The sequence below is a fragment of the Bacillus rossius genome, chromosome 16 (assembly GCF_032445375.1).
Source record: "Bacillus rossius redtenbacheri isolate Brsri chromosome 16, Brsri_v3, whole genome shotgun sequence".
Classification (NCBI taxonomy): domain Eukaryota; kingdom Metazoa; phylum Arthropoda; class Insecta; order Phasmatodea; family Bacillidae; genus Bacillus; species Bacillus rossius.
In genome coordinates, this window is record NC_086343.1 from 21081856 (window position 1) to 21103325 (window position 21470).

Here is a 21470-nt window from a genome sequence, read left to right on the forward strand (position 1 = left end):
AAACACCACCTCCTCTATTCATTAGTGTTAAAGAAGGGTCTCTATCGGTTCTAAATACGTGATAAGAATCATTAAAATAGTGCGAGTTTATAGACGTTGCCGTAAACCATGTTTCGGTGAGACAAATGATATCATAGTTTGTATGTAAAATATTATTTGAAAATTCAATTGCTTTAGTCCTGAGTCCTCTCACATTTTGGTAGAAGATTACCCACTCTTTGGGAGAAACAGCCACAAATAAAGATTTATGGAGCTCCTCCGGGCTCCTGGGAAGGATTAGACGCAGATAAGGTCAACTCAGACATAAGTGTAGGCTTCGAAGCAGACGCCGACGCAGATGTAATCTCAGGATTGCCGTTGGCCCGTCCAGAAGCAGACGTAGATCCATTATTAGTGATTTGTTCAGGATGCAGTTTCCCGTAAAAAGGACTGATCAGGCATCCACTGGGCCAGAAAACAATGTTATTTATTTTCACAAAATCTTCTTTAAGCACAGAGATATGAAATGATGAGTAAGTGTTAAATTTGGTACGTAGTTTAACGACTTTAACGTGAGAGAGATTCACTTCATTAGTAATATACTCTACTATCTCATGTTCCTGAACAGAGGGGTCAAATCGTGTCACAAATAATGCTTTTGATTTTCTTGGAACCAATTTGCTAACTGTCTTTAGAGTAGGGATATTTCTGATGCCTACTTGCATGGGCGGTTTTTTGCGATCATGGTCACGTTTTTCTTCTGAATTCACAATGTTCTTGGCTTTCCGTCCGTATTGCACCGTAGTGAAACCATCTTCACTGGGTTGTTGGTTAATGATATTATTACTGCTCTTGGCGAAGCGCTTTTCATGCTGATTCGTATGTGGGTCACGGGACGAAGTACCGTTACCCGAGACACCAGCTGTTGCGACACTTTCACTTTCCTTGTTCTTGTTGTTTGAGGACTTAAGCAAAGCTTGACTATACGATTTCACCTTGTCCAAGCACGGTAATAAACTTTTAATATGAAGTAGTTCCTGTTTGATTTCCGCCGTTTCATTACGCGAGTCTATTAGTAAAGTTTTAAGAACTTCATTTTCACTTCGTAGATCGTCAAACTTGGCACAAAGCAAGTCAATCCTCTTTACTAAATCATTGAAATTAGGAGCTTCGGTACTATCTAAAATTTCCAGCCTTGTAATTCCAAACGTCGTTTTTTCTGGAGAATCGGTAGAGGCAGATCCAGATCCAGTAGTTACAGATGCCGATTTCCTAATGGGTGACCTAAACATTTTAGAATGGGATTTTACATTTGTTTCACAAAAGGAAGCATCACGCACTGATGAGGGAAACCCCAAAAAATCTGATTGATTGCTCACTGACAAATTAATGATGAATAAATCGCGGTGAACACGCAACACACAAAAGGCCGGCGGAGCGCACGGTGCACACGTCCGTCGGCTATGAATTCTCGGCCGCGAATAAACATAAAATATTTATTCCAGTGTAATGTAGAACTTAGATTCCTGAAAATGTGAACTACAAAAACACAGTTTTTTATAAGTAAAGTTCTCCTAATTTCTATCAATTATCAAAGAAATGTGTAGTAAGTATCTTATAGGCCTATGCGAATACTAGTTTTTTGATGCAAAGCAAATATCAAATCAAATGTTTATAATATTTACAAGTCGAATTGAATTGTGAACATTGTTTTTGGTACGAAATACAGGATTGAAGTAAAAAGAAAATCGTTTAGCGTTTGTAATGTTTGAACTGATCAAGTAATTAACCAATTGGGCCCTATATATAACATCATTCAGTAAAAATTATATAAGTTAATAACAATGAATTAATATCAATATTAGGCATTCATAAAAGCAAATGGAGTGCCTCCTTTTTTTTTATGTAATTACTTAACTAAAGCAAAATACATACAACACAAAAAAAAAAAAAAACTTTCAGGAAAAAATCTTAGGCTTTCAATGTTTTAAAGCTTTGCAACAAACACAAAGCTTCACATCAGATTTTGCATCACAACCAAAGCTTCAAATAAAACGAATAGTAAATTTCCTGGCGAAGTCAAATTGAATATTCAATTGATTCACTTTGTTGAAGCCTAGCCCAGACCTAATATCTTATAACAGTGAGTTATTTAATACGAAGTTGGGAGAGAGCACACATATTGTGCCTAAACACTCGGACATATCTACAACAGAGTCTCTTCATGTCACAAATCTTGTCATGTGATCTATTTGTTTGCTTGGCACGGATCTACAAATTTCGGGACTGAACCCGCAACCCTCTCCACACGAGCATGTGTTTGTGCTCATGGCTACAGAGAACATTTCATGTGTTAAACGTGATCGCGGTGGAAACCCGATATCTACATTTGCGAAATTTTTACATATTGAGCTCATGATAGCAAAGTTCATGAATTTGAATTAAAAAGTTAGCACACCTACTCGAAATAACCCTGCTTTATCCTACATGACATGTGAAACATTCTTGAGATTGAGAAACTAATGTACATTACAATAAAGTCCCACTGTTCCAAAGCCTCTTAATTAAAAAATCTGACTAATACAAATGAGTTTAGGGTAAAAATAAACAAAAAAAACTTAAATTATTTTGTATTTTAAAAATTATTTTCAATGTCTTGACCTAAATAGCAACATTTTTAGTAGTGATGGTTCGAATCCCATTTTTCTCGAATACGAATCTCGAATCCGAATCCCAAACAGTACCTCGAATCCACCCCTCGAATCCGAATCCAGTTCTCAAGGATTAATTATAAAATAATTTATAAGTTAAGAGAAAAATTTAAACATTATGCAGAATTATTTAACCCTTTATAAATTTTTATTTAAAAAAAACAAGGATTTTGACACGGTCTGGATCAAGACGATTCCGTTTTTGGTCACATGTTTCCTGCAGTGCTGAACAAATGTTCAGAGAACACTGTCGCAGGTGGTGAACACAAATATTTTTTGGACAGTTTATGTAGCCTGGGTGAACACACAGACTGAGTTTTCCAGTATTCGAGAATGTTTATTTCTGGGTTAACTGTAGGATCACGTAAGAATCTGGTCACTTCATCAATTGCTGTAGAATCCGACTTGGTAGATTTAAGGCATTCAGGCATTATCTGTGAGTACAGTGATTCATGTATCCACGCAAATCGGAAAACGAAATTCAACATCCGACGGAACAATATTTTGTAGTTACCAACTTGACATTTGTTTAAAGTCCCAAATGAAGGTAAACGCTTTCCTGAAATATTTAATGGAAACTGAAAGACTCCATCTTGGCTTCAATGGTTTTAGGCCATAAGAAATGTTGTCGTGCGTCTTTTAAAATTAAGCCTCACTAAAGCATAGTGATTAATATGCCCGAAGTTAAAAGTGACGGGGTGTTTTCTCTAGTTTACCCATAATATTTTTTATATTAATATTAGTTATTTTTAATGTTGCTCAAAATGATTGGCTAACAAATTCATTGGTTGGCCATCATGGAATTCTCAGATAATACATATTTTAACATTGGTAGTCTACACAAACCAAACTTGGTCCTAAAAAAATTCATAAATAGAACATGTATCAGAATATTTAAAATTGAATTGCGGTTAAAATAATAATTGTATAATGTATAATTTTTGTCATTCATTATTTCATTGTTATTACTACATATACGACCGTAACTTGTGATGAAAGTCGGCATTATTGTTGTATTACTAAGTAACAGATTTCTCGGTAAAGTTATTTAAAAAAAAAAAAAAAACAAGATTCATTATTAGTCTAGATCCTAAATGTGATTTATTTTATTTTTTAGCATATTATAAGAATAAATATGTGATTTACGCCTTATTTAATGCCAATGTAGCGACAATGCATCCATGTTCATGAATATAAGCCAAACTCTGCAACGCTGTTTGTACCGACCCTTTGTGTCGCCCCCCTTTCAGCTGTCACATTTGTCACTCTTTAAACTTGAGGGGGATGTCCTGACTTCTGCTTCCCGTCTCCTTTGTTTGTTTCCACCCGCCAACGCACGGCAGGCGCCTGGCGAGTGACGTGTCTGGCTGGCATTCGGCTGTACGAAGGGGAGGGGGGGTGCAAGGTCAGCACGATCTTATCTTTCTCTCTTCGGCTGTTGTAAATGACCGTGAACTAATGGTTAGGCAGTGCTGTATTTTTTTAAGCCGAGACACTAATTCGAAGACGGCCGGCCCTTACTGTGAACGGCCTTAACCCAGCTGCACGCCGGTGTCTGAGAAGCTTGAAAAGACCTTTCGGGCTTTTAATCGCTGGTCTGTGAATTTCGGTAATCCGTGATTATCTCGGTCCTGACCATCACGTATTAACGAGGTTCTACTGTACCTCAATAGGTTGTGTTCCAAGGAAAACATAAACAGGCCAAGTAAATTGTAAGCATTTAAGTTTTTAAAGTACTACATTTACATCAATATTTTTCCTCGAATCCCGAATCTTTTCCCTCAAATTTCGAATCTTTCGAATACTAGAGATTCGGTGGGATTCGAGGATTCAAGGATTCGACCGGCCCATCCCTAATTTTTAGTGATTTCCTGCTTTTAACAGTGTTTTGGGCTGAGTTACTACACACTCTTCTTTACAGAAATTATTTGGCTAAACCGAAAATATGGTAATCCGAACAGGTGTCGCCCCCAATTAGTTCGGATCAGCAGGTCTCTACTGTATTCACACCAACTTTTTTTATCGTCTAACTTTAAAAAAAGGCTCATCATAACAAGAAAATGGGTAATGGAACTAATCTAATTTAACTGTAAAGATATTTGTACTCAGCAACAATACTTTACAGTCAAAAATATACCCAACTTACCACTTAATTTGCGGTCTGGGGACCCCATTCGATCTGACCATGAACTCAGCATCGTCGTAAGCCTTGACCACTTGATTCTCCAGCTTCTTCACCAGGGAAGGCATTTCAGCTGAAAATGAGATTCAAAATGATTTTCATTCAAAAAAAAAGATTCACTACATAAAAAAAATTTTTTTTGCAAAATAAACACAGTATATTAAAAACAAACATGCCAAATTACTACTACACTGTTATCACTTTTAACTTTACTACAAACGCACACTAAAAAATTAAATGTAGCTTGTTACAAAAACAAAAATTACTGTTACATACTATCTTAAACATTGCATGTGAATTTGGTTTGTTTGTTTGTTTGTTTGACAGGATTTTACGTTGCCCGGCTATGCACAGACGCTTAAGGAAACGAGACATGCACAGTCACAGTTGGCTACGAACCATTTTGGGTACCATCTCAGCTCTCACGAATCTGAATCATGCCGGGGTGGCGGGATCGCACTTAAGTCCTACGCAACGTAAACGCAACATGATGGTGACTGCAGCCAACGAGAACCCCGCATGCGGAGTGCACGCTCATGAGAAGGAACCCACTACCAATATTCGTGAATAATTTGATATTCCATATACATGAACAATTTGAAATTACGATATTCAACGGATAGGCCTACACCATGTGGGACTCAGAAAAAAAAATTATTAAAAAAATTTAACACATCTGAGAGTAAGATGATTTATTGATAAATTAAGATTTACTTGTTTTCTGCAAAATTATTCACATACCATTTTTTTAAATTTAACATATAATCAGTTATTATGATGTAAAAATTAATTGTAATACTTAATTTTATGTATACAATCAGATAAACAAAACAACTTTCAAAATTAACATTTACTGGTTTAAGAAAATGCATTGCTAGTTTTTTTTAATTGTCTTTACTTTAACTTCTTTATTTTGGCTATGTGTATATTCCTCCCTTGTTTATTTAACTTTGTTTTGGATCAATTTTTCTAGGATTCCTATGAGGTATAAAAAAAAAAAATTAACCGAATATGCAAAAAAATTTGGTTCCAAAAATATTTAATGTTCGTGAATATTGTGGTATTTAATTAAAAAAAAAAAAAAACAAAAAAAAACAGTATTTGCAGAAGCCTAGACTGAGACAGAATTGCAAATGAGGGGGGGGGGGGGGGGGGGAACACAGGGAACAACCTCAGTGAAGCCAACTGAACCCGTAGTGATGTCCGTCATGTTTCCCACTTGTGAAAGATCAGGGTCATAGTTCACCAGGGATGGACCTGGATCACTGCTGTGGCAGTGAACAAAAAAAATCTGTGCGCATATTCACTGAAACATTAAAAAGGAAAAAAAAATCATACGGACCTTCACCGAATAATTTTTTCTAGACACTACACAAATTCGAGAGGCACTTCTTCCTGCATCTTGGTTTCACTCTGCCTTGTTCTAGCCTGGCAGTGAGCGCCTCCCAAGATGTGCATAGGACAACAATTAATTAATTTATTTATTTGTGATATAACTTCCAACAGTTCAAAGTAGGGGCAACATACATACAACAAAAAAAAATACATTTAAAAACATAAACACTAGTTATTTGGACAGTATAAAACAAATAACAACAAAACACAAATAATATTAAAAACAATTTTATACACAAACAAGGAACCCACACACACACGCAAAGCAGTTGCAACCTATGGTTCAATGAATTATGGGCAGAGACCGGAAAATTTCGCGGATTCATTTAGTGATAGGCTGAAATTCAAACTTGTGTACATTTCTGCTGGTTCTGCTATCGGCTCGCAGTTTTAACTGGAACTCTCTGGGCCAACGAGAGACTAATCGACCAAAAAGAAGCGTCGTATCGCAAGCTACCCAGTGGAGAAGACGCCTCACGATTTAGCACCCAATGTACACGCTTGTTCACCTGAGAAGTGCAGAGGATAACAGAGGCTATCCTAGAGGTCGTTGAATCCGCGAATTTTTTCCGGTCTCTAATCACGGGCAGTTCCAGCTAGCGACGTCCACCAAAACTGAAGGCCTGGAGAGACCGTGTACGCTCGTGGCCGAACGTGTGGAACCCAGGCCATGCATGACCTACTCACAGTGCACGGTCAGCCTGGCCTGCCGGCTCGTCTCGCCGCGGCTGTTGCGGGCGGTCACCACGTACAGGCCGTCGTCCTCTGGCGCGACGTCTCGTATCGCCAGCCCGTACACCTCCCGGACCGGGTCCTCCGAGACGGCCGTGTGCTCGCCGTCTGACAGCTGCTTGCCGTCCCTCGTCCTGCGGGAAGACACGACGCACATCTGCATAGTAACAGTTAAATTTTTTTTTGTAATTGGAGTTAAGTTTAGTAAAATTGCTGATTTATCTCATGTTTCGGTTATATTTTGGTGCTAAATGGTTTATTAACTACATATTATTTTGGTGTTATATGTTGCATTGAAATGCTTTACAGTGTTATTTCGGTTTCATTTTTAATTCACCCCATAGCCATGTCCTTGATAGTAAGTGATCACCATTCCCATGGCATGATGATTTTTCAGCCGAGGTAGGTGGCTATGGTGGTGGAATGGGAAATATCACTTGCCTCTCACCACCGCGATGCGGGTTTGATTTCAAGACGTGATTTTTTCACCGGCGGGAAACGTGGCGGATGTTGCAGTTGGACCGTGCAAGTTTTTATCGAGGTATGTACTCCAGTTTCCCCCGCCAGTGCCTTCTGGCACTGCTCCGATCATACGGCTTACACCCCTCGTCTTTCTCTAACGACCCATGTGCTGATGATACGCTAATCCACAGTCCATTCACCGGTTCCGTTCGGCTGAGAAATCCGCGAAACGACTGTGAGAACTGATATAGTTTTCGCGTGAAGCTCACCACACGACTTGAGGCCTGGGATTGGCCAGGATGACGACCTCGAGCTCCAGGCTCTCGTGGGGGATCCTCATGGCGTCCTTCAGCTCTGAGATCTCAGGCACGAGCAGCACGTCCAGCCGGGCCTGTGAGACACACGCACCATGTCAAGGAGTATACACGAAGGACGAGAGTTGCAACCCAACGTGATTTTACGAGACCCTCATCGTACTCTTTTTTTCATTTTCTTTCCCCCTCGGACAATACTCGAAGGAGGCCGATCTTGAAACTCACTCCAACCAAACTTTTTAGAGATATTAAATTTGCACACTGTATTAGCATAATTTTGCTATTTCTGATAACTAACGAAATATTTATTTATTTATTTATTTATTAATATTGTAACATGCCCACCAACAGCCAAGGGCTTTAGCGGTGAGAACAACACATATATACAAGGACAACATATAAACAATACAAACAAAAAAATAAAGTTTAAAATATAACTATTAAAAATAAAATGCATTAAATATAATTAAATATAAAATGCATAAAAAGAAATACAAAACATAGACATTATAATGAAATTACTAATTGCTAGACATTATAATGAAATTACTAATTGTTAGACATTATAATGAAATTACTAATTGCTAGACATTATAATGAAATTACTAATTGCAGGCTTATGTAAAAAAAAAATTTAAAAAAAAAAATCATTATATAGCTACACTTTTACATATGAAAACGTAAATATTTAGTACTGTTTGTTAAGATTGTAGAGCCTAAACTTTGAGAGATGATCGGTCATGGATTTGTTTTCCTATTCTCACTTGTCACCTCCGACTCTTTACGCCATCTACTACCGCTAGTTCTTACAAAATTTGCGAGCAAACCGAAAGAGAGCTTTCAAAAAACCTTACCAGTTTAACTCGATCAGGGTTAGCACGGTCCGGCACTCGAATCACCTTAGGTTTAGCACTGCATGATTGCAGGGTAAGTTAAGTGAAGTAGACGACAAGCACATAAGAGCAGGAAAAAATGTGAACAAATATGAAAATACCTAAAGTAGAGCAGTTTATTTGTTTGTCGAGATCGCAAAAGTTGTATACCATGTAAAGTTTCACCACGAAGTGAACAAAATTGGAGGTGTACCACTATTCAGTCAAGGCCTTCACATAAAAACATACACATAGAGATGTTAAAATATAGACATTTCATAGATTCTGATGCTGATATTGATTCTTACTTTGATTCCCAGCTCAATTACAATTCTATATCATTGGATTAAAAAAAATTTTGAGTGTAAGATTAGTCATACACATTAATGTGTCATGTGACAGATGAGGAAGTCAAGTTATTGTGTAATATAGCTTTAAATTAAAATAAGTATGTAGATTATAAAAACAGTACACTGTTTTTAGTACAAAATGCTCTATTTTAAGTACATTAAATATAATAAACCCTTTTCAGGTCTCTAGTTATTGGTGATCTTATAGGATAGTTATTGGTATGTTCTTTGATGAGTCTTGCAATGGGAGAAGATGGATTTAAACCATTATTTTGGACACACACACACACCATTACTAGTTTGTACTGTATGTCGAAGAGAAAACCCGAAGAACAGACAATGAAAGATGAATACACAAACACACCGACTGTTTGTGCCCGATCACGAAAACAGATCCTAGTTTGCGAAACATTGCAATTTTTTTCCCCCTTGAGAAGCCTTCTGGGTTCGTATGTGCGCTGTGTTGTGGATGTGTTGTCCAGATCATCTGTTTAGTATCATCGTTGGGTTTTTTATGTCCTTCAATGTTTTTACAAAGTTTTTGTTTGTATGTATAATATTTTTTCGTTGCAACTGTCTTATCGTCAGCCCACCATGTGCATGTGTGCTGTGACATTATTCTCACCATAATTCCTTTGACTGTATTCTCTGAGCTGTCTTTACATTTAACATTGGTTGTTTTTGGCTGTTTTTCTCTGTTGTGTTTGTGTATTCATCTTTCTTTGCCGGTTCTTCGGGTTTTCTCCATGACACATAATGCAAACTAGCAGCTAGGTCCGAAATAATGATTCAAATAGTTATTGTCTCGCTCTCTGCCCTAAAAAATGTGACCGGGACATCAGCGCGCACGCACAGCTGCGGGTGTCGAAGGGGAGGAGGCGACACTCGCCTCGGTCTCGTTGCAGCCGTGCTTGTTGGTGGCCGCGACCTTGTACACGCCGGTGTCGCCGTGCTGCCCCGACGCGATCCGCATCGCGTACGTGCATTCCTTCAGGCCGTTCTCCAGCTCCTTGACGTCCGTGGAGAACACCAGCCTCTCGCTCGGCTTCAACTCCACGCCGTCGTGGAACCTGTGGCGGCAACGTGCACAGCTGTTCAGACTGTATATTAGTGTGTGTAATTATGTGTTAGTAACATTGATTAGACCTCAACGTTATCTGTCCTTCTGAGAAGTCTCTGAATGCTACTTCAAGTTTGTATTTCCCGCGCTGCTGTGTAGTGGCAACCATTATCCAGCAACCTCTGCCAATAGTTGGCAGCCCTGAACTTCCAGCCGGAAGTCAGATATATTTTCATCATGGCGGTGAGTAGTACTATGGTGTAGCCTCACGGTTAAATTGTTGAATTATAATGGCATCTATAATCATTCTCGTATACAGTCCACTCAGTCATCGCTATAACAACAGCCGACAGGTTTTCTGAGTTTTATCTTCAAACAAATATCATTTTTTAAAATACAATATAAATTTCTATTGTTTCATTTTCATAAATCCATTTTATTCCTAATGAAAGTGTATTACTTAATAAATATGACTCTAAAATATGTGTTTCTTCATACTTATTTCACCGAAATAATGCTGTTTTCACTCACACGATGAAAATGCCTATAATCACCGTGTAGATCTGAACTATTCGGAATAAAATTATATCGTCTATGTTTGGAAAACTTACCAACTTCCGAAATGTAAAAAATAAGTTACTAACAGTTGCAAACTCAATGTTAAATAAATTTTTTTTTTTCAAATCCATTTTGGTACAAACTTCTTGCTGAATAAATTACATTTATTGAATTTAATATATTAAAAGATAACATTTTTGTGATTCGAGTTCAGTTTTGTTATAATGCTGATAGATTTCATGATTTAAGTTGCATTTCAGTACTAATGGTGTATGTACTAACTTACATTCCAGTGTTACTCTGGTTCTATCGCAATTCACCATATGATTTTGTACCTACCGATAAGGTAAGTAGCAACAAAAATAAAAAAAATTCAATTTCTTTTCAAATGAAACGAAAAAAAGAGAAATTCCTAGCACAAATAAGTTTATTTCCTAAACATTAAAACTATTACGCATGAAAAAGAAAAAAAAGTATTCAATCAGCTCAAAGTTCTGTATTTACTAATGTATTCAAATAATTCCACACCATTTTTAATACAATTATTAAAATATACATTCATCTTAAAGAGGGGAGAAAACACTTAAAGATAAATTAAAAAATGAGTTCCTAAAAAATATTTATTCTTATCAACATTAAAACAGAAGTGAAGTGACAACTGACTATATAAGAAAACAGCCTATAAACAAAACGACTGGGAAAAAAAACATCACAATTACATTTTAGAACAATAAATAATTATTTTTAATTTATGTTTTTATATTTGAAATAAAATAAGGATGCCACACATGTAATGGGAACAATGCACACTTGGAAAGTCTGAAAGGTGCTGACACTGCTAAGCCAAAGTACCAGCTATCACTCAATCACTCACCACTTAACTTCCGGAACAGGGTCGCCAACAATCACGCACGTCATCACAACTTCCCCGTTCTTCGGTGCCGACACGTCCTTTGGCTCCGCCTTCACCACTGGGCCTCTGAATCCTTGCACAGCTGTAAACAGCCACACCAAACTTATTTGAAAATGATCATCCCTGTCAGCTAGTGAAAAGAGGGACAAAAAAAGGTTCGGGATCTCGGCATAAAGAACTCTGTTTACGTTCGGATACTTCCTGTCAGCGTTATCTTTCCACCTGGGCGGGCTAGCAGTGAGTGCAGGAGCAAGGCGGTGAAGGAAGGGAAGGGGAGACTGCCCTTTGTTGGTGTCGCCTGTAATTTTCAAAGATTTACCAACCATTCGCTTGCCACAATTTATTGTTGATCACCGGCGATATACTGCAGCATTTTACTAGGAGTCTATTGTCTTTTCACCGTTATGCTTTTAGTGGTACCGGTATCAACCTTATAATTACGGTTTTTGGTGCCGGTTAATTTGCTGAGAACCGGTGGAACCGAGAACCAGGACCAACCCATCAATAATTAAGTTCAAAACAAGATCAATTTTGAGTCTGAAACCCTTACCCTTACCAAACACTGTCAATAACAAACTGCTGGGAAAGTGAACAAAAGTGAAGAGACTAAACTATAAACTGCTCTCTCCTGAACAATTTTGTTTTTTGTGACATACTGTCTTATGCCATCTAGGTACAGATATAAAGTGTTAAATGGAGAGAGTCAGAAATTGCACAGGCTTCTTTTGGTCGCACGATAAGACTGCAATAATTTATAACTATCAACTGCCTTGATAGCTGGTTCACAAATGTTCCGCCAATCTCCTGTACTACTACGGGCCCATAGACTACCAGCTAGCAGTAGAGACACCCAACATTGTAGACCCACCCAGAGAAGGGGAGGTTCTAACAGTAAGAAATCAGCCAATAGAAAAGCACATGAGTGAGAGAAGAGAGGAGTGGAGACAGACACTCACGCGAGAGAGACAGCTTGGCCTCCTGGGACTTCTCCCCCAGGCGGTTCGCTACGACGCACTTGTACACCCCGGCGTCCGCCAAGGTCGCATCCTTCAGTTCCAACCTGTAGTTGTCTCCCGAGTCGCACAGCTTCACATGGTCCAAGGACTTCAGCGGCTCTCCGTCTTTGAACCTGCCCGGTCAGCCCACACAACACATAGCGAGAGCGCGATTCTGCCGAGGTGGTGATGCTAACACGGTAACACTAGCACTGAAGGCTAAAGGCTTTTGGCCGGGATCTTCAGTAGCTGATGTGGTTAGTACGGGTCTGCGAATATTCAAAAAAACATTCAATATTCGGGAATAATTTGATATTTGATTTGACGTTTCAAATTGACCAGACAGGCATACACCATGTTGTGGGACTCATTAAAAACAAAATAATTTGAAAATGTAACGTATCGTGTGAAATATATATTTTCTGAAACATTATTCACACATTGTTTTCAAATTTAACAAATAATGAGGACTATGATGTACAAATTAATAATTATAACTTAATTTTATTTATATGACCAGATAAAAAAAAAAAACTTTCAAACTGAAAATTTACTGGTTTAAGAAAATTCATTGCTAGTTTTTTTTTAATTTCTTTTATTTTACACCTTTTTATTTTGTCTACATGTATATTCCTCCCTTTGACAAAAAAATATTACAAAGAAACAGGAAGAAACCATCCCAGCCAGCATTTGCTTGGTGCAATTTTGCCAAAAAAATTCAAAACACATCAAGATGGCTAGACAGGAAATTAAACCCATGGCCAATGGGATGCAGGTTTATTGTCTTACAGTACCACTTTGCCACTTCGTTGCCTCTCATCACTGATGGAGAATCAGTCATTCTCTACACGTTCTAATAATGGTGATTTCCAGCATGTACTGACAATTAAATTCCCATCAGAGTCATTCGAGACAGTGAGGGGTGAAGAGATGAGAACAGGAGCCTTTGATGGAAATATATGGCGGGTAGAAAGGGGAGAACACGGAGAATACCAACTGGCACATTGCAGCGATTTCCCATATTTTCCACTCGCGAAAAATCCGTGTGTGGCTATGCTGGGAATTGAGCTCATATCACCTTGGTCAGAAGCAAGTAACCTGACCACCCCACCAACTTGACCCCAGAAACATGAAATTGATCACTGTTCATAAAAATAAAATATAAACAAGAAATCAGAGTAAAAGATTTTAAAGTCCCAGAGCAGTTGTAACTTATTGTATAAACCTTTGTGCTCTCCCACTTTATTACCAAATACCAAGACATATGTTTTTTAGTACTACCGGAATATTTTTTTTTTCTTGAAGTAAATTATGAAACATTACATTCTTATAGGCTTCCACGCAATAAAAATTAATAGACACTAAAGTGCATTTTCCATCTACATAGAGCTAATAATATGGTATGTAAAATTGCAACAGCTTATTCAGATTGCATTAATTGTGAAATCAACCACAGTTCTATCAATTTTGTTACATTAATGCACATTTTGTGCCCCATATTGTGTCCTTGCTTGCTATGTTTTGTTTATAACTACGTAAAAATAATACTGCTATACAACATAGTTATCTGGATTACAAGCAATATCTTACCACTTAGCTTCTGGTCGTGGAACACCCGTTGCTTTAACCTCGTACGTTGTACCCAGAGACTCGTATATCATCCTGTCTTCCATGTCTGATGAAAGGATTTCAGGGCATGCTGAAAAAAGCAAGCAATATTCATAATGTTTTGTTTTGAAAATCAAGAACAATTGTAAAATAAGAAAAAAAAATGTATTTTTAAGTATAGACACACTACAAATTTGAGATTGGCACTTGATGTAAGGTTTAATTAAAAAAACAAAAAAAAAAATCTTTATATATATGTATAACACAATAAAAAATTAAATACCTATATTGATCAGTATATTGCTATTTCTCTCTCCATTGCATGTATAAAAGTTTAGGTAGAAAGCTAAAAATGAGTATACGTATTACTGATTTGCTACAAATCATGATCATGTCTAATCTGTGTGGCAAGCACCTAAATAAATAAATAATAAATTAACTAAATAAATATATTAATAAATAAATGTTGATCTACAGGATGTACTACTTTAAAATTAATTCCCACATATCTTGTTAATAATGTTTACTAATCCAAAGAATTCAACCCCTTCACATGTCATGACCATAAACTAGTACTTATCATTTTAACTGAAAACTTAAACCAATGCCAAACTGTTATAAAAATGGTGACACAGAACAAAAACATGAGTATAGGTTACATTAACAGCAAGCTCAAATTCAACTTCGAAAAATCAACAGATATTGTTCCAAAATCCAAAATTCTTGTGAAAACAATTACATAGACAGAGAAATTTCCAGCATGAAAGGCAAAACCAGAGTTGTCTGCCTGCACTTGCAAACGTGTGACTGTGAAACGTGGTTGATGTCAAAACTATGTTTTATGAAAAACTTTCTGTATATTTTAAAGTTTTCTGCTTATTGCAGGCATGCAGGCCAAAATATGGGCAGTATACAAGATACAAGCACCCCCTCCAGAGATGACTTGTGTCATTTAACCCCACGGGCAAAACTTCCCCTGGAAATTGCCGCGGGCCTCCCTTGAAAATCCTACAAATTTTTTGCCCTGCTGCTAATAGTAAAGAATAAGTATAATATAAGAAAGAAAAATATATAGGTAAGTAAAACTCTGTTAACAAATTTCTCAAAAAATTAAAAAAATTCCAATTTAGTAACTTAGTAAACTTATTAAATAAATTTTTTAAAAACATTTTACTGTATGTATTCCTAAAAACATCATTATGTCCATCACATAAATGCTTACGCATGATTCAACTCAAGGCAATACTAATTTTGTTATATCGAGAGAACAGTAGTGAATTTAAGGCAGTACCTTTGGGGCTGACTTCCCACCCTGAGCCCACCTTATCTCCAAAAAAATATGTATGTATATATACGTACCATATTTACCCAATAATACTGCGACTCTGAATATAATGTGACCCCAAAATTTTTAAATATTAGTTTATGAAGAATACTTTAAGAGGTAAAAATCACAATTCAAATACACAGAAATTAAAAATTATTTAAAAGCATAAATTTATACCATATTTACTAGCAGCTTTTCTGGTGCCACTTTCTGTCAGTAAAATGATTTGCCTGGCTTTTTTTTTTTGGAAAAGCAAGCGGCAATTAGAAGGGAAAAAAAAGGCAGCAATTATAAGGAAAAGAGTTTTATGGCTGCAGTTCATAAGCGATTCATCACAGAGCTCAGAATGCTGGGCTGTTATGGTGGTCGCCATTATTGATAAGAAGAGGAGGGGGAGGGTGTTGTGCCGTGGCTGCATTCCAGAGTGTCATCTTGTCTCATCTGTCACACCTGCTGACAAACACCCCACCCCTTCCTTTTCCCTTTCCAAAAAACTGTACACAAGAGGGGACTAAAGTGGCATAAGTGATACAGTTCACAGGCAGATTGTGTAATTTTTCAACTAAGCATAGGTTCAGGATGCAGTAATTACTACCTGGCTAAAGTGGCTTAAGTGAAGCAGAGCGTGTGGTTTTTCCAACCAAGCTGTTCCCATCGCTGGAAATTCTCACATCTTCCACCGCAAGATACAAGTTTGCATGCGACTCTTGCTTTAAGGTTTATCAGTTATGATTTTAAAAAAAAACATCGCATTATATTCAGGTAAATACATACATAAAAGCTTTCCTTCTGTCACAATAACAAGTCTTCAATCCGGCCACATTCTGGACCAGAGACATGAAAAATAAGTGATTTTGTTCGATTATTGACCGCCAATATATTTTTAATGGGAATAATTAAAATAAGATATAATAAATTACTTTAAAAAAGAAAAAAGCATAGATGAGGGTTACGTTCAAAAAGTTGAGTAAACCAGCTGGAAAACGGGGAAACGCTACACAGAAATAAAAACAGACATTCATGATGAACTTTGGGCGAACTAGAAACACGTTCAGCGCATTAAGGCGACCTGTTGACCAAGGTCAAGAGCCAGGATCCTCCCGAAGAGATCTGAACGCGAGCGGCTTGATCGGTGCCTGATTACCAAACGTGCCAGAACCACACAAGACCTCTCTCCCTGCATCTGCTCCCACGGTCGCGACCTGCGAACACTCACTGTTGATCTGGACGCAGGTCTTGGCGGAGGCGGTGCCCATGGCGTTGACGGCCCGGGCCTCGTACTCCCCGGAGTCCCGCCCCTTCACCTGGGCCACCTCGAGGGTGCACGTCTCCCCGTCACGCCTCGTCTTGACGCTGCCGCCCTCCTTCAGCTCCTGGCCATCCTTGTACCTGAGCATGATTGGTCCCTGTCCGTCAGTCACCCTACGCCACCCTCCACTAAACGTTATTTCAATCGTTTATTTTTATTTGCAACATGCTAATCAACAGTTCAGGCTAGTTCACTTTTAAGATAGGGCACAACCTTACTTCTGAGACGGGCACAACTGCAATATGAGTAGACCGCACGCCCATACTACGCAGTTGAGTCCTCCTTTGTACGGATTATTAGCCATTACAAATAACAAAATTTTGTCTCATGGCATCATCTTGCCTAATCCTGAGGAAGTGTCAGGGAGGTAGCGAAATGTAAATATATTATGTTTTTGTATTCCACTTTTGTTTATATATTTCCGCGACGTTGTGGAGCTGGCCTGACTGCGAGTGCGTAAAACATGGATCACCCTTGCTTGAGGGTGAAACCACTTTCCTACGTTTGTTTGTTTGTACTGAGTGCACGCCAGCAAGCTACCAGCTCACCATTTCACCTCGGGCTGCGGCTCCGCCGAGCACAGGAAGGTCAGGGTCAGCGTCTGGCCTTCGTCCGCCTCCACTCTGTCCTTCTCCGGCTTCTGGAAGCGCGGTTTGTCTGCGAGCACACGGACATAGCAACACACGACCATCAATAAGTAGGCTTCTGCAAACCCTGTTTTCGACATGGAAATCCTTTACAGCGTGTAGGGTAACTCAAAGCAAGATGTCAATGTTGAAGTGTGGAAAAAAAAAAGTTAATGATCAGAGCGAATGAAGTAGAGTGTCAGACAATCGAAGGCCTGTGCAAAGCTTCGACTAAGCGAATCAACCAAAGCCATTTATAATATTCAATTTGAGTTCATGAGGAAGTTTGCCAATCATTTCATTCGAAGCTTCGGTTGTGATGCAAAAGCTTCGCGTCTTCCTTCAGACTCCTTGGAGCAGACTGGCTTTGGCCAGGACCACCAACAGTGTGTGAAGACCGTGCTGAGAAAAGTGAGGTCAAGAGTGAAGTCCAATTACTTCACCTAAGCACAGACCATCTAGAAGTTGAATACCATAACGAAGTTGGCTTATGGTAAAACTTAACCAACAAAGTGCTTTATTCTGTAAAAAATTATAGAATCTTAACACTTCCATTACACAATATGATTTCCTGCCCAGTTATTTTCATCTAGGTATGTAGTATGTACATTATATACAATTTGTTATTTCCTTAATAATACATGTCTTAATTTGCAATGTAAAGTGAATAGTGTTAAAACATGACTCTTGATTCGGTGCAACGTTAAATACGCATTTGTTTATTTATGACATGCTTTTTTATAATTTTGGGTTTCACCTCTTTATAAAGAAACCTCTCTATTACAAACATAACAAAATCAAGTCCCCTCAGTTTTGTTATACACAGGTTTTACTGTATTATTAATATTACAATTAAAGTGTGCTGTATGTTAAGTTTCTTACAGCAGAACGTAAAAGTCCTGTTACGTGACTTCATTGTAGCTTCGCGGTACAGCCGTAGCTCGAGCTCCGAGGAACGCAAATATGAACGAGGAACACGTCCAACTCACAGTTGACGGTGAGGGAGCAGCTGCTCTCGTTGGTCCCTTGGTCGCTCACGGCCTTGGCGGTGTACTTCCCTGCCGCGTCAGTGGTCACGTTCCTCAAGGTCAGCGTGTGGGCGCCGCCCTCCTCGGACATCTCGAAGTCGCCCGACTTGTCTCGGATCTCGTTGTCGTTCAGGTACCTGCCCGGACGGAGAGGATGCACCACGTAGCACAACTTCACACGTCGTCTCTCACCACCAGAACTCCGCTTCCAGTTAGTTCTCATCAAAACAACATGCAAATTAATATGCCAATAATCCTCGTAGCTCAAATCACCAAAATTTAATCTTTCACTATATTAAATTCAATTCATTTAGCATTAAGTTTACACTAAAATATACTGACGAAATGGCTAGGTAAAATAATTTTACACGTGCAATTTGATCTGGCATCTCTAAAGACATTTTTACATTACTGATATTGGTCATTTATTAAAAACATACATATTTGCAGAGATATTTTTACTATTTCGAGTTAGTTTGTACGACACATTATGAAAACAAATCAAGTCATTGTTACCAATATTTTACAGTAGGAAAACTATATTTAATAGCCCTCACTCTTTTGTGGTCAGTGTGTACTACGATGACGATAGTTATCAGCATGCTATGTTAGTTCAATCTTGCGTTCTGTCTGGTCTTGGTTTTTGTTGTCAATTTATTTCAAGTTGATAATGAATAATGGATTGCAACTTCAAAACAACATTGTTTTAAACAGGAAACAAAGTTGTTTTTGCCAATTTCTTACATGGGAACTAATAACGTATGTCTTATGTAGAAAATGGTGGGATCAAAACATTTGACCGTATTAATGGGAAATCGTATCGTACGGGAATATTTTAAATGAGTTCTGCTGAATTTACATTTGACATCTTGGGTTTCCAGTAGAGATGGGACAAATCCTCAAATCCCATCAAATCCTTGATATTTAAAGGATTCAATATTTGAGGAAATATATTCTAAGAATAATATTGGAGGAAATAAAGTAAATTTAAAAAATTCACCACTGATAACCTCTGAAGTTTACTATGTCATTTTTTTTCATCATACCTATCCTGTTACTTCAAGATATTATACTTTTAACATGTTATATATATAAAAAAATACAATATGTATTTATTCTGGAAACTTACCTTATAAAATAAATATTTAAAGTGTTGAATTTTTCAAATTCATTATTAATATTTTTTAGTTACTTGTATATTAGTTTATTTTTGACCTTTGAGACATAAGATTCGTGTAAGAGGAGTGAGTATGTTCGAGGTACTCTTTGGGATTCGAATTTGAGATATGTATTCTCGAAAACTGGGATCGGACCCCACCGCCGGTTCCCGGGGAAAAGAGAGGGGGGCTCACCACTTGACGATCGGCTTGGGGTAGCCCGCGACGGCGACGGAGAGCTCGACGCCGGCGTCGCCCTCGCCGGCCGTGAGGTCGCGCAGGTCTCGGAGGATCTCCGGGGCGCAGCGCACGTTCACCTGGCTCTCGTCCTTGGTCCAGCCGTGGTCGTTCCACGCCTCGCACGAGTACAGCCCCATGTCACGGCGGGACACCTTGCACAGGGTCAGGGTGTGCGTGTGGCCGTCGTCCGAGACGGTCACTCGCTTCCCGTCCGCCGTCACCTCTCTGCCGTCCTTCACCCTTCACACACACACACACACACACACATGCCACATTCCCAATCAAACTTCTCAGGCAAAGGTTGCCCAGAAATACAGTGAAAGACCATGTCTGATTACTGAACGTCGATGCAGTTTTAACGGAAATACCAAATAGAAATTAATATGCACCACAACTGTATCCTATAATTTTTTTTAATTAGCTGCTCTACAGAAATAAAAAATACAGATAAGCAATTGTCTTCTACAAAATCATTACACAAATGTACCTACCCATAAAACGTGAAATGTAACCCGCTATAAAATGGAAAACAATGTACTTAAATGAAAACCGACAGCAACTATCAACTCTGAGCAAACTAAAAATGCCGGCAGCGCAGCATTACAACCTGGCTGCAAAGGTCAACACCCAAAATCCACCTAAACTAAACTGAATGCAAGTGGATCAATTGGTGCCTGATTTGAGAATGTGTCAAAAACATTGTGCCGGATTAAGGACCTATCATGCTACCAGCTGAACCAAATAATGCTGGAGTCACAACAGCATGACAGATACAAAGCAAAGGGCACACCAGGAGAGTAAATAAAAAAAAACCTGTTGTAAACATGAAATGTTTCAGCGTGCGCCACAGAGAAAAGGATACAAAATATGAAAATTTGTTGCCATTTCATATACAGTATAGCCCATGTACAACCAGGGGCGCAACAACTAAATTTCCAAAGGGGGGGGTAATATAACTTTTTATAAAGAATCATCGATCCCCCCTATTGAAGCAGGGGGCCCGGGGGTCCTCCCCCGGGAAAATTTGTATTTCAAGGTGGAAAATGGTGCTATTTAAGCAGTTTTATTATCTAAAAATTGATTACACAGCACTTTATTTGCCCCCGTTTGCCCCCACTTCAAGGTTTCTAAGGGGGGGCAAAACACCCTTGCCCCCACCCCCCTGTTATTGCGCACTTGTGTACAACAACCATCAATGTTTACAGGTTCCTCCAAACAGACAATCCGTCCTGCGCCACTGTGACCCCAGCACACGCGGATGGCAGCGGACGGGGGTCAACCTTCAGGGCACCCACCACTTGATCTCCGGCTTGGGGTCGCCCTCGACCTTGACCTCCAGCACGAGGCTGTCGTCCTCCCGCAGGTCGACGGCCTTCCTCAGGGTCTTGAGGAACTGCGGCGGGGACAGGACGGTGAACCTCCAGAACTGGGAGGTCTGGGCGGCGTCTCCGGCGGCGGCGACCAGCAGGTACGCCCCCGAGTCCTCGAGCTGGGCGTCGCTGACCGTCAGCGTGTACACCCCTGCCGACTCCTGCTTCACCTTCACCCGGCTCGAGCTGACCACCTGCTTGCCGTTCTTGTACCTGCCGGCATTCAACATGGCTTACAACTCCAAAGATTCAAAAACAAAACACGTGGGTGCCCGAATGCCA

General features: G+C 39.0%; 1 protein-coding gene across 1 annotated transcript in view; it reads right to left on the minus strand.

Moving 5' to 3' along the window:
• The window catches only part of LOC134540443 (obscurin-like), a 115718-nt gene that overhangs the window by 32598 nt on the left and 61650 nt on the right, over positions 1–21470 (minus strand). Inside the window, exons 8-19 of the mRNA XM_063383194.1 lie at positions 21114–21401; positions 19774–20058; positions 18383–18558; positions 17316–17424; positions 16675–16847; positions 14114–14222; positions 12485–12657; positions 11490–11610; positions 9887–10067; positions 7731–7852; positions 6955–7133; positions 4837–4945 (exon numbers count right to left, since the gene is read on the minus strand). Coding sequence (XP_063239264.1) covers positions 4837–4945; positions 6955–7133; positions 7731–7852; positions 9887–10067; positions 11490–11610; positions 12485–12657; positions 14114–14222; positions 16675–16847; positions 17316–17424; positions 18383–18558; positions 19774–20058; positions 21114–21401 — 2025 coding nt within the window. The remainder of the gene's footprint in view (positions 1–4836; positions 4946–6954; positions 7134–7730; positions 7853–9886; positions 10068–11489; positions 11611–12484; positions 12658–14113; positions 14223–16674; positions 16848–17315; positions 17425–18382; positions 18559–19773; positions 20059–21113; positions 21402–21470) is intronic.